At 34.8% G+C, this 19,169-nt stretch overlaps 1 protein-coding gene across 2 annotated transcripts in view; it reads left to right on the top strand.

The window, feature by feature from the left end:
• Nucleotides 1–19,169, top strand: part of LOC108977950 (low-density lipoprotein receptor-related protein 2) — a 406,886-nt gene that overhangs the window by 347,263 nt on the left and 40,454 nt on the right. For both annotated transcript variants that reach the window (XM_018947946.1, XM_018947945.1), the window contains exon 3: nt 18,396–18,560. In XM_018947946.1, coding sequence (XP_018803491.1) covers nt 18,396–18,560 — 165 coding nt within the window. The remainder of the gene's footprint in view (nt 1–18,395; nt 18,561–19,169) is intronic.

Below are 19,169 nucleotides of genomic sequence, written 5' to 3'. Positions count from 1 at the left end.
TAAATTTCTGCCTGACAGCTTGTCAACTATTTCGTTTTTTCTGCCGTAGTCTTGGGCTTCGAAGGCCTCATAACTGCAACACTGAACTTATAGTTCTAACGGAACTCCACTTTTTGGATGTGTTATAAGACACATCAACGATAGAGATGTTAAGCCCCATAATGTTGCTGAGGTACTAAAGCTCTAGTTCTGATTCCGGATCAACTCCAGAGCCAAATCATATGAACCTTTCAGTCATCTAGCTTAGAAGCCATCTCCTTTAGCCTCATCAAGATGCGCTATCTGCTTTCTGCTCTCAAAGGGTAACAAAAAGAGCCGGTAAGAGGGACTGATATTGAGAGGGCTTCTTTCGAATACAACCAACTCAACCTCTTGGATGTGAGTTAACCAATGAGCACAGGAGTCGCCTAAGACTCTAACATAAATAGGAGGTGGCAGCTCTTGGTCGGCGCACGCATGTCGCCCCTAGCAACTCAAGTGAGGAGTACAGTACTATTCATGGCGATTGAGAGAGACCTTGAGACATAAGCCCATGGCATGTTCATGTTTTATCTTAAAAAAATTTAGAAATTAATTAAATGAATATTTTTTTCTTTTTGAAAATTTTCTTTCTTTTTCCTAATTAGATGGCAACGCAAAAATTTTAATAATAATAAAATAATTAATAATTTTCTCAAAAAAATATTCAGCACACAAAACTGCTATATGGTTTCAATTTTTAGGTTAGCATATGTATAGCAATTCAGTAAAAGTGGTAACCTTGTAAAAAGATATCTATATATAAAACTGAGTGAACCAAAGAGAATATTCAAGCTTTCTATATAAAAAAAATTTCAAATTTTTTAGATAAATTTTTTTAAACCAAATGGAAATGTCACAAATATGATTTATTTCTAATTATTTTATCAACAGTACTGACCCCGTATAAATATTATCTTTTTTTATTTTTTAAGTTAAGGTATATGGACATACATATATACATATCCACTTTGATAAATACAAAGTCGAGTAAGTGGCAACCCTGTCCATATGTACTTTTTAATTCAACACTTTCAAAACTTTTACGACTTGCAATTACGCTCGTTTGTAATTTTGAAGCTTAAGTGTAAGAAAGTATATAAAATCAGGTGGCAACCATGTCCATATTTAGTTTTTAATTCAAAAATTTCCAAATTAATATTTCAGTTCGACACTTTCAGAACTTTTACGATTTACAGTAACATTCAAATCTAATTTTTAAACATAATCATAACAGAATTATATCAAATCAGGTGGCAACTCTCCTATAAAAAAGATTTCTACCAGATATGATACTAAATTGGATTTCTTTTACACGCATGTTCCTCTGCTGGAATACAAATAAAAAATTTGAAAAATAATAAAAAAAATGTATTTAAAAAAAGGTGGCCACTCCGAAAATAGAATTTACTAACGATAAAACTAAATTGAATTTCGTTACACTTACATATGTCAGTTGAAATGTTTTTAAATTAAGCATAAAATTAACTATACAAAAGCAAGTGGCAACTCTCCTACACAAATATTTCTACTAGTGATGACACCAAATTTGATTTCAATTACACGGATGTTCGTGGGATGGATTACAATTTGAAACATAATTACCAAAAGTTATATGAAATAGGGTGGCAACTCTGAAAAATAAAAATTAAAAATATTTGTACTAACGATAACACTAAATTGGATTTCGTTCACACGTATGTTCTCTAAAAACTTTTATTGTAATGAATTTGGAGTGTCCCCAAATAATGCTTGCGTTTGGGGCTCAAAACGTTGCCACAATATGTCGCTAACGACACACTTCAACATAACGGAATTACGCGTATTAACGCGCCCATAAGTGTACGTAGCACGAAGAAAAAATACCACAAGAGCATTTAGCGCTTTATCTCCCATCTGTAGCTATTCCCCAACAGCACTCAACACCAGCGAAGGCGAGGCGTGCGCAGCGCCGCTTTAAATAATCGTCCATAAAAACCCGTTGCGTAAAGTGGCGCTTCAGTTCATTATAACAACGGTGTAATAGACAAAATACACAACATTAGCGCTGCTGCCAAACAGCGCCGCCAACGGTAAACGAAATTAATGTGCGCTGGTGTGTGTGTGTTGACAAATATATTGCTTGCACTAACAATAACAACAGTGACAAAAGTTGCGGTCGCCGAAAACCAGCCGCACATTACACAGCAAAAACAACAACAGAGTCATAGTTGTGCTTGGCTTTTATTTGTATTTTCACTTTTCGCTGTGTTGCAAGCCGCAAAAATGAGGCACGAAAATGAAGTGAACTAGCAAATTGTGTTAAATGCCACACAAACATAAATATAGGCGCACGAACACACACACACACACACCTATACACATGCACACATAGTTAGCACTTGGCCACAGCGAAAGCGCTTATGCGCCAAAACAACGGCAATTCAGCAAGAATTATAGCTACTGAGCCGGCGAAAATTCGCAGCGGCAATTCACGGCCCAGCATGTTTGCAACACTTACCCATACAATCACACACAGATGTAGACACACGGTTAACTCGGCGCTCGCCTTAATGTGCGGCAAAGAAAGTGGCAACAAAAGCAAAATCATGAAAAACCAAACGCTAACACACTTTCCACGTGCATGAGTAACCTTATAGGTGTGTGTGTGCGTGTTTGTGTTGCGTTTGGCTGTGTTATCCGTGCTTGCAGCAGCCGCAGCCAGCCGTCAGCCAGCAACTTAGTAGGCACTTCATTCATTGCGAGGCATAAATCTATCCCTTGGGTCACATAATAACCTCTTTAAAATGGGCAGTGTTGCCACCACGCTAATGCTGTGCGTAATTTTACTATTTCGCTTTTATTATCTTTTCTCTCACTCTCACTCTCTTACTCTCTCTCTGCTGGTTTCATCGCTGTGGCACGGACGGATGTAATTATTTTTATCAGCGCTAGTATGTGTTTGTGTGAGTTAATCTCAACTCATTTTTGCTGCCATAAAATGTGTCAACTGGTGTTGGATGTGCAAAAAGCACTCCACATATACATATAATTGTACACAAAAAGTACAATTGTGTGTGATTCCAACTTTTAATAAGCGCTTATTAGCTGTCTGTCTCTTTGAGGCGATTGTTCGGAAAAATTATGTGGGTTACATAAGTAAGTCTAATATAACTATGGATATGGTGTATTTATTAATTTTAAACAAACACGTTTCATTTATTTATTAATAATCATACTTGCAACTCAAAGCAAATCACCTGAGGTGTAATACAGTTCTGACAACCTTTCTCAGTTTCTGAAAGCATCGAGTTCTGCGCTCTTATGATATTATGATTATAACGACGATATTATGTTTCAACACATTAACTATGTTACATAACTTGTCTGTTTACTAGTTATGGTCCTTACCATATTTTGTTCGCCTTCAGCGATAAATCGCAACAAAATCCACTGACAACATTTGCCTGAAACTAATGAATTTTCAACAAAATTTGTTTAAAAAATTAAATATAACTTCATTATCCTTTTGCTTACAAACACTTGCTTTAAAAAGGTCAGTTTTGGTTCAATATTGGCGGTTCCGACAAATTATCCACTTTTTAGGGAAAAACGGGCTTGTGTCAAAGTTGCAATTCGGCCTAGGTTATATTGTGCCCTGTTTTATATAAAATAAATTTTAACAAAATTGCAACACACTGAACAATTTCAGGAACTACTGTCCACGTAGATGGACCCAAGGGCCTTGAGCCTGCTCCGAAAAATTGCTATGCAATACTGCCAATACCGTTCCCTCCCTACCCAGATCAGATCTACACGACTGCAAACAACAGTTACTCCTTCTTGAACACCCTCCAGAAATAGCGAGTTGACTTCATAGGCTGTAGTCGATTTTAGCGCCGCTTGACTATCTCTGAGTATAGCGATACGCTCGTTGGAATAATTGCGTTGGAGATTAGATTCTGGTATGGAAAGTTTGGGATGCGTGTTCCAATGCTTTCCGGTATTTTCGAGCCATCAGTGTACCACTGCATAGTAGTGCCTCTCAGTAGTAAATCGAGTGTGTGGAATCACTCCACTCCGTCTTACTACTGAGAGTAACTTTAAACTTCTTTTTGAAAAAGGGCAAGTAATGTATCTTCCCCCAAGAACTTCATTTGTTGAGATGACATTATCTCCCTTTTGCCAAACCACTCTGCTGTCGTGAGCAGCTGGGCATACTTCACTGCCTGTTTTATCACTAGGTGCAGCGGTGTGAGCTCAAATATGACTTCAAATGCTGCGGTTGGGCAAGTGCGCATAGTCCCTGAAGCGCAGGCAGCCAAATCTTTGCAACTTCAATAGTTTAAAGCAATCGAAGACTGCGTTGCCTTCGTTTCCCAAGCACCGTTTCATAACAATAGGCCTTATGATCATATAATATCGGGTGATTTTTTTGAGGTTAGGATTTTCATGCATTAGTATTTGACAGATCACGTGGGATATCAGACATGGTGTCAAAGAGAAAGATGCTCAGTATNGGTCAACATTTAAATGAAATTATCTTCAAAAAGTAAATGTCATGAACCAATCTAACGTTTCAAATAAAGAACCGATGAGATTTTGCAAATTTTATGCGTTTTTTTTTTTAAAAAAGTTATCAAGCTCTTAAAAAATCACCCGATAGTATAAAGCCACCTTATGATACCTGGCTTGCATCCTCACTATCTACCGGCTAGGTGCCTGCATATCATGAGTGCCTTGGGAACTTTGGACAGCTAATTTCACATGCCTATTCTCCCGTAAGACTGAGTCTAATCTGAAACATAGAGATTTTTCCTCTTTACATACCCCCAACTCCCTGCCTCCAAGTGTTAGTGGCCTCAAGATCGGAAGCGATCTTCGTTTTGTGAAAGGAACGGTGGTTGTTTTGGATGTTTTTGTGCTAGTATTCGCAAATTTACCTCATGCCATTATTATAATGTTATCGGCGTACTCCTTTCACCGAATCCCATTGAAACTCGAGAAGCTCATCTACTACTATGATCCATAATAGGGGGAGTGAACTCCACTCTATGGGCAGTCTCTCGTAGTACATACTTGAAGACACTTGATTTCGAAACATTGTTATTTTTGTAGTCAATAAGGAATAGTATTCGCAATCACAGAGTCATTTGATTACGATTCGGCATCGTCTATGACAAAAGTGGAAATATTTTTCCGTCAAATACGTGACTTCCCAAGTTTTTCTAGCTCGATGCTTAATAAAAAGTATTTAAGATAGCATAATAAAGGAAACATATCAATAAAATGATTTCAAAAAACCATTATCAAAGTAAGTAGTGGTCTTGCAAATGTGATATTGATGTTGGATATTTAGTTTTATTAAAATAATAATTTTTAACAATATTGAAACTCATCTAAAGTTAACAATTTAATATTAAATTTTATATGAGCACCCTGTTGTACATACACATACATTCATTTTAATTTCTGTATGTGTATATGTATCCATGTATGTATGTATGTGTGTGTAATTAACATTTATCTTCATTGTCCTTAGTGTCAATAGTTATGTATATGTGCATATACACACATAAATATGCCAGTGACTGTAAAAACACTATCGGGAAATATGACAACTAAATCCCTTTTCCAACTGCAGACCGAACTACAAATCAACTGTGTACCCCAGAGGAATATAAGTATAAATTTCCATAGTCATGGTAACTATGACCCAGAGCAGACACATACACGCCCAGATGCATACAGAGACACCCACGCTTTCAAACGCGCACACATACATAGCTACAGCTGCACAAATACAAAGTCGAATTTATCGCCGTTAATTGTCTTTTTGCAAACGTTTTCTTTCGCAACTCTTACACATTGCATAATTTAGTTGGTGCTGCTGCTGCTGCGCTCCGTTGCGACCGCTGCTCTGCGGTTTGGCGCATAATTAGCCTGGCAACGAGCGTCGCGCATGCAAATGGCGCTAAATGGTTGGCCGTGCGCCCGAATTGGCTTTGACAAGCCGAACGTGTCTGATTGGAGATGAGAAGTGTGCCAGCGGCACAAATACAAATGCACGCGTTATTAAAGTATTTTTCTTTCGTGCATGCGTACGTTTATTACATACTTACAGGCGCCAATTGCATGGTGAATGTGCACACGTTGTCATTTAATTATTGCTCTGCAACACACAATGGAGTAATTTTACAAATTATTAATTAATTAATAAAGTATGTAATTAATTGGTTGGCACAGATGAGTATTGGCGCACAATGTCACACACGTAAATACATATGTACTTATATATTATATGTAAGTTGGCATTTAAATGCATACATCTAGGGTGACCGTTATTTTCCTGGTTTTATACGGCACCTGAAGTTTCTGATTTTGACCTAAAGAAAAGTATGCAACATTAACCGGCTATTTATACTCAATTTCAAAAATGCTTTAATCTAGCTACTCTTCACACGAATATAATATGACAATTTTTTAGCTTTTACATTAAGAAAATAAATTTACAACTTTGGAAATGAAACAATCTAATGAAAAAATTTCAAATCTATATAAAAGGTCTGAATAAAATGTTTCATAAAACCACACCTTTTAAAGTTTTACGTTGTTAATGTGATAGACCATTGAACATCTGCGAATTCATACAGTACACCATGTCGTATGAGTAACTTTAAACTATTGTATTTGATGCTTAATATTAACTGCGTATAACTGCAAAAGAGGTGGTTTTAGGAAAAAAAAAACATTAAACATTATTTATAGAGTGGAAAAATTTGTATTAGAATATCTCCTTTTCAAAGTTTTATGTATAATTTCATTGTAGAAAAACAAATAATAATGGCCAAATCCTTTAAAATCCGATATTAAAATCAGGGGAAAGGTGAAATGATTTAGTCATAACTTAAATTAAAAGCAAACAGATGTTAATTTCAGATAAGTTAGCATACTCTTCATAAATAAAGAAGTTTCCATACAAATACTTGATTTTGATCGCTCGGTTTGTACGACAGCTATGTGAAATAATGCTACGATCTGGAAAATATATTCGCAGATTATAGTATTGCTTTTGATAAAAAATTATATAAATTTCCTGCAAATCGCTTGTGAACTAAAAAAGTTTTCATACAAGAAATTGATTTTGATGATACAATTGATTGTATTGCAGCTATATGCTATAGTATTCTGATTTGAAAAAATTCTTCAAATTTTGTAGGATTGCTTTAGAAAACAAGGTATGCCGAATTTTATGAAAATATCTCAACAAATAAAAAAGTTTTCCTTACACGAACTCGATTTTTATCGTTCAGTTTATATGACAGCTATGTGATTTAGTGCTCCGATCTAAAAAAATTCATTAGATATATTCCATTCTAAATCTTGTAAAGATATCTTGTCAAATGAAAAAGTTTTCTATAAAACAATTTGCATTTTTTCGCAGATTTGTATGGCAGCTATATGTTTTAGTGATTAAATCTGAAAAATTTTCTTGAAATATTTTAGCGGTTCTCTGCAAAATAATTCATGCCGAATATAGTGCAGATAGCTCATCAATTAAAACAATTTGCATACAATAACTTAATTTTGAGCGTTCAGTTTGTACGGCAGCTATATGCTATAGTAGTCCGATTTCCACAGTTCAAACAAATAAAAAGCTTCTTGGAGAGAAAGGAGCGTGCGTAAAATTTCAGAGCGATATCTCAAAAACTGAGAGACTAAATCACGTTTATACAAACTGATTCCGAGATGTTCTGATGGAATGGCTAAAAAAACTCAGCTCGTCATGCTGCTTATTACTATTTTACATTTTATGGGTCTTCGACGTTTCCCTTTGGGTATTATAAACTTCGTACCCGCTTCAGGCCATAATACAGAGCTTCTTTACTTCAAATAATTTTGTTTTCGCGAAGAAACTGAAACTTAAAGAGACGACTAAAAATATCAATTTGGAAATAGCGCATACCCTAGTATACGTATAGTACATTTATATAAATATATATATATGTATATATATATTTGCTGTTATCAAAGCGCAGAAATATACATATACTCAGCCCTCGGGTATATTTTATATGCACTACTTTACCACAAATGTTGATTGTCCCTCCCTCTCTTCCTCCCTTTCCCCCTCTCGCTCTTCTTTCGTTTAATTGGCAGTGTCAAACTAATAAATTTTCGTTTAATCAAATTGACCATCAACCCAGAAAGGCTTGTTGTAAGCGTTTAATATTAATATGACCACATTAAAATCAATGCTGGCATACTCACGCCCATACACATGCTCATATAGCTGCATATAAGTGTAGATGTAGGTGTAGGTGTAAACATTATCGTAACAATTTAAGTATTTTTGGCGTGTATTTGCACTTTGACCGTTATATTTACATGAATATCCACATACTTATGCGGCTTTAAAGCCTATAGCAGCGCCACCTGCGCCCCTGTGCCGCATAACCCCTCGTGTTGCACGCGAATTGTCATAATTTATTTACTTTGATGGCATTAATAATTCGCGCTTCGCTGTGATTTAATAATTTATGGCGCTCATAAATATTTACAATGTTTATTTTTGCACATGTGTGTATGTGTCCGTCATTATTTGCGTATACATAATTTCACAAACACACACACGCACTTATAAAATGTGACATAAATGTTAGTACTAAAGCCCTTTTATGCCCGTTAAATATATATGCTCATATAACGGCAATCGCACAGACTCACGTACATATATACTCATGTATTTGCACATTGACATTCCTCAAAGCAAATATTTATGCGCATGCAGTCTATTAATTTCCAGTAATCCCATTTATTTAGACACCGTGTTTATTTTGCCGCAAGCCTTCTCATTTGAGCAGCTTAATTTTTAATAAATTTAATGTTGTCGCTTTAATGTTCGATTAATTGGAAATAAATTGCAAACACAAAGGCAATGAAGATTTGCCATAAGCTTTAAGACCGCAATATTGCCAATCAATTACAGTTATTTACCTGGCAGGCTTTATTCGCTGACATTTATTATTATTTATCTGCTACTTATTTAAGCTATTGATTTAGTAATAGGCCCGACACCGCTGTTTGTCATCAACAATTTTGGCAATTAAATATTTCTATGAATCTCTAATCACTTTCTGTTGCTCTAAATTAGCAACAGAGCTGCATAATAAATGTTAATGCAATGTGCAGTTCAAAACTAAATCATCTAATTAATCGCTAATAATTGAAATAAGTTAAATTAATGGGTTATTTCAACTAGACAGCCTGAAAAAAAAGCTTTTTGGGGAGTCAATATATTTCATTAATAAACAAAAGATAATGCAAATTTGCCGAATTTAATGTGCTTTAATAATCGACGATTCATTTTCATTCAAATCTCGAATCTCCTTGATACTGTCGTCAATGGATGATCGACGATGAAGAGTAGTTCAAATTTAGATTTTCGACGACATGACAATTTCCCAAAAAAATCGATGTTTTTAAAAAAATTACACTTAACTCAATTAACTTAACTTAACTTAACTTAACTTAACTTAACTTAACTTAACTTAACTTAACTTAACTTAACTTAACTTAACTTAACCTAACTTAACCCAACTTAACTTAACTTAACTTAACATAACTTAACTTAACTTAACCTAGCTTAACCTAACTTAACTTAACTTAACATAACTGAATTCAACTTAACTTATTTCTTATCTTAATATAACTTTCTTTAACTTAACTTAACTCAGCTTCATCCTTAACTTAATACTGACATTAAATTAAAGAATAATTCAAGCAAACTGCTTCCTTATCACTGCTAACGCAATCCCGCTGCATTCCAAAAAAACGAGAAAACAATATTTTTCTTATCCAATGACGCTCTTTATCGCATATGGCTCCTTGATATTCATATTGGCTCGTTGCCGGAAAAATTTACATAAATGCAATAAAATTGAAAGTATAATGGCAGAGCATTATTTGGATTCCTTGGCTCGCTAAGCGGCAGGCATGTGTTTTTTCTACGATATGCCAGCGGCCAAAAGCGTTTATCAGTTGAAGAAATTCTCACAATTCCCAGCGAATGGAAAGAAGAAAGCGGAGCCTTTAAATCACACAGCGCAAAGGAAAGCAATGAAATAAAAGTTATAATGGAATTTACTCACCGGAGAAGTGAGAAAGATTAAGACGAAAGCGAAAAAGTTAATAAGCAACATGAAGAACGAAATCAAAAGGCGATACCTTATATTTGTGAATCCGTGAAGGTGAAAGAGAATTCCACAAATGACAGCATTATTCAAAAAAACAGCAAACAATATGAGCTGCCGTAGGGTCTGTGGGACGAAAACTATATTTGCCGTAGTCTCTATTTTGTTTGCGGTGGCTACAGGAGATGGTTTTGCGTTGCATGCAACCTCAACGCCTTTCGATTTACTGCACACCAGAGCTTCGTATTGAACGGCATCATGCCAGAAACTGGTCAGCTGGCGTCACCACAGAGTTTTTGGCATCAGCAGACAATATGCACAAAAATGCAATAAACGTTTTTGGTCAATGCATTGTCCGTGAATGTGCAGTGGCATGAAAGCACAGCATTTCAAACGGAAAATAGCACCCGAACGGCGTGCCATACAAAGTGCCACTGCAATGCAATTGATAAGCGGCTGGTGGAGCGGTTATGACAAGCTTGATGAAAATCGGCTTTTGTGGGAGGGGGCATATGTATGGTGCCCGATGCTGGGCGTTGATATTATTGATATTGGGGGCAGTAAGGACTTTAAAAACTATGAATGATGCATAATATGAATTTTCGCCTTTCATTATTTTATTCTCCTTATGCTTGCCAACAAAGAAGGGGAGCTTTTGACAAAAGCGTCACAGATGCGAGAATTCACTGTGCGAATCCACAAATAATTGCTTTTCAAAAAAATAGTTATAAGCGCTGCCACTCTATTCTTTCATTGGTTTAAAATATAAAGATGGAGGAATATACAAAAGAGAAGCTGCAGTGGAATGGATGCTTAAAATATTTACTCATATAAAGTTTTATGAAAGCAAATTCCATATTTTTCCAATAAATGCTTTTATTCATTTATATCTCGCGTTGTATGTGTGCGATCAGGTACACTACATGGCGTTAGATTAATAAGTTTTGGCACGGAAAAACAGTCAGTTTAAGATTGCCAGCTTCAAGAACCAAATTTCCAATTACAAACAGCAGCTAAATCGCAGAAAACCCGATCTACTTCTGTATCATTTCTAAAGTTAGTGAGTAAAAGTATCACTTTCGACAACTTCCAGCGAAAACTTTCATGATCAGATCACAATGAGCTGTTCCTTTACCAACAAACTCTTACTTCTGACCTGTGAAGGTCTATATTGAACCGTCTGAAGGCCAACTCTTGCATCTGGTCTGATTGAAGGAAGCAATCGCGTAGAAGCGGACAGCTGTAGGCAATACAATAAGCAAAAGGAGGAATTGTGTATCATCAGAGCAATACCAGGCCACACACATCAATAGTGACTCGTCAGAAGCTCCAGCAGCTTTGTTGGAAGATCCTTATATATCTTTCTTATAGTATCGACTTTTCATCAAGTGATAACAATCTATTCCTGTCTCTGCTAAGTCACTTCGATGCAACCTCAAAATCGTGAGAAAAAGATAGAGTTCTTTTGTTTAAAGGTATAAGAATTTCTATGATAGTGATATTATCTAATTACCTTTAAAATGGCAAGAAGTTATCGAGCATAATGATGTTCATTTCATCTAAATATGGACGCTCTAACTATGCTAAACAAAGCCTTCAATTCAATGGCAGAATAATTGATTTAGTTTTGCTAGACCCTAAGTTGGTTTTTTTTTTTTTTTGTTTGCTTATAAAGGAAAAAGTATTACAATGATAAAGAGAATCTTAGTTTAAGTCTCAGTTATTTCATAAACCAGATAAAAATTGGTAATAAAGTCGATTTTTTAAGAAAAAGATATTTTGAAAATAGTGTACTTAATATCTCAAAAATTTCATAAGCCTTATGAGAATTGGTAACGAAATGAAGCGTAGAAGCTATCAATTATTATAAAGAGTAAACACATTTCGTTGTAATTACTGATACAAAACCGACAATGACTGAACTCAAAGAAACCCTGTTTATTAAGGTTTCATATTCAACTAGATTATAGGAAAGCATACAAATGTTTATAAATTTCCAAACAAGGAACAATATTTTCAGTAAAAATAATTCACGAAAAATATTTTAAATATATTTCTTATCCCTAAAAGCTCGTAGCAAACACTTTCTTTAACCAGCGACCCAGTTAAGAAAATTGCCTTCATTGTTGTCCTCAAGCTATGATATTCTGTGATATTTTATCTCGCAATGTACACACACACAATCATACGTATAAATAAGCACACACACACTTTTATTTAAGATCACCGCTATCCTTTTCCAAGTAAACAGTTTAAAGTTGCGTACTTCCGCCATTGATGGGGTGTGGCACAAGCACATAAATACCCACGCACATGGCAAACAAGTGGCGGCAACAACACCAAAAGTCTATTGGCTAGTATATAGCGTCAATGCACACATGCTCACACTTACAAATCCGTATGAGCTCTAACACTTACCATCGATTTTATTTTCTACTTCATTCTCTACTTCGTTTCCGTTGTTCGTGCGTTGAAATGCATTTTTGCGCACTCATTCACATGAGTTTATTTCTGTTCGCATTCGAGCGCACTTTAGTTTTTATGCTCGCAAGTATTTAGTGTGTTTTTGTTGTTATTGTTTAATGCTATAAACTTTTTTTAACTCTTCTTTGTTGTTACTTGCATTTATTGTTTGTTCGCTCTCATGTTACATGAGGCTACGATAGCGAAGCTGCCACAATGACACCCACTTATCGAATTGAGCGCGCTGGTTCAGGTATTTGATAAATAGGAGTTGCCATATCGTTAGAAATTTTTCTAAACTATAGTTATTCATGTATACTAGTTTACTGTGACCTTAACCTTTCTACCTTCAGACTTAATAATTTTAATTAAAAGTTTGAAAAGCCTTGAAAGCGTCATTAATCGTTCAGTTATCAGTTTATCTCATTTCGAAGATACATTCTATATATCGCAAAAGACTAGATGTGGTGCCCACGCATCAATTTTTTTTTTTTTTTTTTTTTTTTACTTCATTCTGGAAAGTAAGATAGCCAAGTTGCACTATTTGAGCTGAAATTTCGGCTATCGTGCTTCGAGCTCCTCGAAATGCTGGTTTAATGGTAATAAACTTGCTATATTAAATGAACTGTTTGGGAAAATAACTGAGCGCCACCTGTCGGGTCAAACTTTTATTGAAATACCAGAAATACCAAATCTTTTTAGAATGTGAAAAAACTCATTCTTTGCTCTGGGTGCTGCAAAACTGGATGATTGACTTATTGAGCTATAATTATCCGAACAATAACAGAGAGTTTTTTAGGCTGATCTTTTATGAAATTTATGACTTTTAAAGTTAGTTGCGGAAATTAAACAAAAAAGTCAAATAACATTTGATCAAATTCGACCCGAACTGAAAAAAACCTAACTTTTCGCATGTTTCAATACAAAACAAAAAAAAGAATCAAATAATTTGATCACATTTGAGAGGAAACTAACAACTGATCAAATTTGACCCGGACTGACAATGAACCGAAATTATGGCATATTTCAATGCAAAAAAGAGTAAAATAAACATCTGATCAAAAATCACCTGGACTGACAATGAACCAACATTTTCGCGTTTTTCAATAAGAAATAAAAAAAGTAATTTTTCGCCCATTTCATTGCAAAACAAAAAATGAGTCAAATACCATCTGATCAAATTTGACCCGGATTGATAACAAAAAAAACTAATTTTTCGCGTATTTCAATACAAATCTTTAATATTCTACTAGCCTCAAAGTAGTAACCTTTTGTGTCAATGCAAGCAAGCCAATGCCTAATCCAATTTTCCATTCACTTGGATGATATTATATAAAGGAACAATTTCGAAACGAAAAAATTTCCTTTGTAATCGTAATATTTTTACTCTCGGAATACTTAAACTAAAGCCCAAAGTGCAATGGAAACTTAATACTACTCGAATTTTATACATAAAATCACATTTAAATATATATATCCACAAATATTTCTATGGCTTGTGCGTTCAAGTAATTAACACCCAAAGTCAATATGGGAATACTAGTAATTAAATTGTCTGCATACTTTGGTTAACCCTGCTGGGCTAACTGCGTGAAAGCGTTGCTACTTTGTTACCACCAGTTGACATTCCTTCTCGCTCAACAACAGCACAGTGCGACCACATTTCATTCTAACTCTGGCGAACAATTGCACGCCAAGCGTTGTGTTTCCCCCACCAACTATCTATGTTGACAAGTATGACCGGTGGAATAAGAACCATCCACTTTTCGCAAAGCATGTGGACACACGTACTCTTAAAAATATGGCATTCGTACTCGTCGGATGTCAAGAGTAACTCGCTGAGCAGCAGTGCAAATTAATTATTATATCCTTGAGGGCCTTTCTGCAACACACAGTGCAAATGGCGCGTGCCAATACACACACACGCGCAATTTCGTTTAGCAAACAAAAACAGCCAGTGTGGGTCTAGTATTAGATGTGTGTGTGTGTGTGTACATATGTGTGTGTGTGTGTACTCATAAGTGCCACATATGTTTGCAGTAATGGATTGATTGAATAAGTCGTGTGAAGCAAACAACATTAGTCACATTTATTTGCTGCAAGCGAATGCCTTTGTATGCGTGCTAAGGGCCAATTTGCCACAATTTATTGTTATTATGATTGACTGCTCGCCTTTATATTCCCCTTTGTTGACTCAGTATACATCCATTTGGTCTTCATTGCTTGTATTAAAACAAATATACAAATTATTTTTTGTTTTTTAATACAATATAATTATAATGTGACTTTTATTTGATACGAATCATAAATTTTGTGAAACCACGGGATACACATTATGAAAGGAAATATGCTACTACTTCCATTGCCAGTGTCAAGTTTCGTAAAAAGCTTCGGCTTAAGCTTTCATAGTTAACGAAACTTTATTAAAAATATTCAAATGATCAAGTTTGATCCGGACAGAAAGACTCTCCTACAACTAAGCTAAAAATTATTTGTATTTAGACTGCTTCTCGTTCAGTCGACCCTTTCACTTCGATTTCTAGAATAAAAGCGACAGAAAACTAGCTTTTTTATAGATTTTTTTTTTAGTTTAATCAAGATAACTTCGGTTCAGAGTAGAAAGACTAAGTAGAGATACGAATAGTAAATCATATTTTTTCAGAAAATAGGTATGTTCTCTAAGTAGAATATAAAATTCAATTTCCACATTGATTTTTTCTATATCCATCAGTCGAAACGATATATTTAAGTTTTGTTCGCGTTAACTCACTCAATTCAGAACGAGAAAAAGACGTCCGCAAAATTTTTTGATCCATTTATCAAAAACTATAGCAGTTCGCGTACAGACAGATGATTTGATCAGTTGCATGTATATATAGATACGTTCTAAAGGGTCTCCGCCGTTCCTTCGGAGTATTACACATTTGGTGGTAAACTTAATATACCATTTTCGGGCACCGATAAAGAAATATTCGTAAATAATCTACATACAATCAATTTCTATCCCTCTACAAATTAGCTACTTTGTGGAATCTACTCTTATGGGGGAGCTGTAGATCTCAACGAACTTCCTTAGCAATCCTTTCTAAGGCGGAGCTTGTCTTCTCTTGCTTTCAGCATTTGATGAGGCTTTAAACTTTTTTAGGCCTAGTAATTATTGTCGTTTTGGCGACCACTTGACTGGGATATTTTCTTAAAATTAAACTAAAAACTTTGTAGGCCATTTGTCTATGTTTATAAAATTAATAAAGATCGTCAGCTTTGATTTCATCAAATTCCTGCCTTATTTGAAAAGAAATTAGGCCTGGTAATTCCGCCATACCATAAGCCCCAAAACCGGCTGAGGATACGTCTGTTGCATGACAAAAAACTCGTTAATAAAACATGAATGAGTAGCGAATCGAACACACTATACAAAATATTCAAAAATACTGGCAGCACATGTGGGACAGCTGAATTTCTAACGGGGTTACATAAGTTTCCTCGGGTAAAAAACACCATTTTTTTCAACAATCTTTTTCTTATATAAAAATTTAAGTATATGAGAACTTTTTATTGTTATGAACATACATACACAAAGAAATTCTGAAATTTTTGGAAAAAAAAATATTTTAAACTTAACCATAATCTTAAGTGAAAAAATGCGTTTTTTAGTTAAAATCTTAGCGTAGAACTTAGACGAAGGAAAAAAACTGTTTTTGGAAAATGAAAATTTCAGTGAAAATTTCGCGACTTCAAATAGTTCTAGTCGAAAAAAATCCTTCATCCAAATCCTTAAGAATTGTATCTCAAAACCCTGTGTAAAATTTCATGAAGATAGTTTAAGTAGTTCTCGGAAAATTTCGCCAACCGACTTTAAAAACATAGTTTCGAGTAAAACGCGTTTAAAAACGTCGCACTTACCCTCGAGCGCACAAGTTCTCCAGGGCGTATCTCCGAAATTGTTACTCGCATCAACTGGAAAATTCAGAACAATATTCTAAAGAAATGTAAAATTTAATAAAACAAAAACGATTTTTTGAAAATGTAAACACACATAATCCCATCAATTATCTATTTTTATCATCTACAACTAACGATTTTGTGATGTAAACACTTTTCGCACCTTCTCATCACATCACTTCTAACGCCATCAGTCATTTCATTTCCCTTTATTCATCAAAATCGCTTAAAATCAAGGAGCGGAGCGCCAGGTTCCAAAGTTAAAATGCATTGCCAGCATGAAATTGCCAGCTTTGCTGTAGCAGGAGATTAGCACAAGAAAGTCAACAATTTTTATGCGCTCAGTCGAAAGTGAGAAAGTGTACAGAAAACGAACAAACAATAACAATGGAATGGTGGCAACATAAGCAATAACAATTTAAGCTAAACTGATTGTAATGGCGAGTGAAAATGAGATCAAAAATAAAACCGGCAGAAGCGCAGAAGCCTTGGCCTTTCGCATGGTCTACGCGCGCCCTTCAAAGCAAGTGAGAAGGCTTAGTTAAATACGTAGAGAAGGATTCAGATATGGACGCAGCTTAAATTTTAAGACTAAAGCGCTAGAGTGCAAGCTTTTACACTATTTCTGCCTTCTTGTTTGCATTTCTTTGTTGTGTACTTGTTGTTGTTTTAGCATTTCTTTATTACAGCCCTTTGCTCTCATTTCAACTTCCTTTGCAGCATGCTGCGTTGTAATCATAAAATATACGAGCGCATTTACACACATACACACAGATATTTATGTGCATGAATACCGTTACTAAGTGCGTGTATGCGTAGATATATATATTTATTTATACATAACTGTATATTTTGTTGCCATTCCGACTTTAAATTTGCGCTCTGCTGCAGCAGAAAAACTGAAAACGCTTTTAACAGCAACACAAGACAACAACAGCAACAACGATGCCAAAAGCTTTTGCGCAGCATCAAACAGTAACAACAATGCGTAACGCAATGTGATATCAAGTCCGCACACAGTGAAAGAATTTTTTAAATATTTTCCTTTTGAAGCCAGTAAAGTCATAGTTATTGTCCTGTTGTTTATGCTGACTCGTCCTTGGAAGGTCGCCGACACAGCAGCCAAGCAGGGCATTACTGTAGTGCCCAATACATACACACACGTCCATACAGGCAGTTATAGGGAAATGTATTGTGACAAATAGTTGTGCTAAGTGAGTGAGTGGGTTTGTGAAAGAGTGACTTCGCAACGCGCCATAAATGGGGTCATACTCGTCATATCTGGAAGCGCATAAATGTTGCAGTGAATTTATAGCTCCGTAAATAAGCGTTGAATGGACACAAAGGAGCGACTATAAAGTGAATGTCTTAACAAATATATGCAACAACAAAGCCAGAGCACTTGACACAACCCGAAAGCAGAAAGCGCATAAATGGTCAAGAGTGTGCTCGCTCGCTGTAATTGAAATGCGAGAGATATCGGGATTATATTTCTTATTTGATTTGCTTTGTTGTTGGCTAGACATGTGAAGAATTTCCGAAAGTTTTCACAATTCCAATAACGGTATCAGAACTCAGAAATTCGCATAAAAAACCCAAAAATTGGAAATAATTATCGCAATATATATATTTTTAGCACTCTTTGTAAACATTTAAATACAACCATTTCTAATTATTGTAAAATTATTTTTTTTTTAAATTCCTGAAAATCTTGACAAATCTTTTATTAACTTTTTTATGCCAAATCAGTTTTAAACTATTTACATGAAGACAATTTTTCCTTTTCTTCTCCACTTGCAGTGAGTTTCGGTGCCCGCGACGGCAGCAGCGGGTCTGTCTCAGCGTTCAATGTGCCATGCCCCAGAGGATTTTTTCGCTGCAACGATGGCAAGTGCATAACATCGTTGTGGGTGTGCAATTATCAAAAGGATTGCGAGGGCGGCGAAGATGAGCAGCAATCGTGTCGTAAGTAGTACAATAATAAAAACAAATTCTTGCTTACCCTTCCCTGGGAATTTTATAAATAATTTTTATTTATTTAAATTAACTACAAAATTTTTAATTCCGATTTTGTGGTTAAAAATTAGAGTTTCCAAAAATTATAGATTTCTAACCTATTAATACCAAAATTAGAGATAATTTTTTATTCCAATAAAAAACATATTTTTCAATATTTTTTTAATTTGATTTGTAAGCCAAATTTAAATAAAATATTTAATTAAAGTTTTTAAATAAAAATTGGGGTAAAAAAAATTATTTTTTAGTCAAAAAATGGGATAAAGAGGATTTAAAAATATTTTTCAAAACATTTTAATTTAATACGTAATCCAAAATCAGCTATAATATAGATTAAATATTTTTTTAAATTGAAAAACTAAAGTAAAATCCATAATTTTCAAATCTAAAGTTGGGACGAAAAGGATATAAAATATTTGTCAAAAATTTTAAGTTTAATCCGTAATAAAAAATCAGATATGACATTAATAAAATATGTTAAATAAATATTTTGGAAATTTAATTCGTATTCCCAAATCAGATATAATATTGATTAAATATTTTTTAAAATGAAATAAA

This window comes from Bactrocera latifrons, unplaced genomic scaffold (assembly GCF_001853355.1).
Source record: "Bactrocera latifrons isolate USDA-ARS-PBARC rearing strain unplaced genomic scaffold, ASM185335v1 scaffold_98, whole genome shotgun sequence".
Classification (NCBI taxonomy): Eukaryota; Metazoa; Arthropoda; class Insecta; order Diptera; family Tephritidae; genus Bactrocera; species Bactrocera latifrons.
The sequence above is the reverse complement of the archived record's forward strand: the minus strand, read 5'-3'. Positions and strand labels throughout refer to the sequence as shown.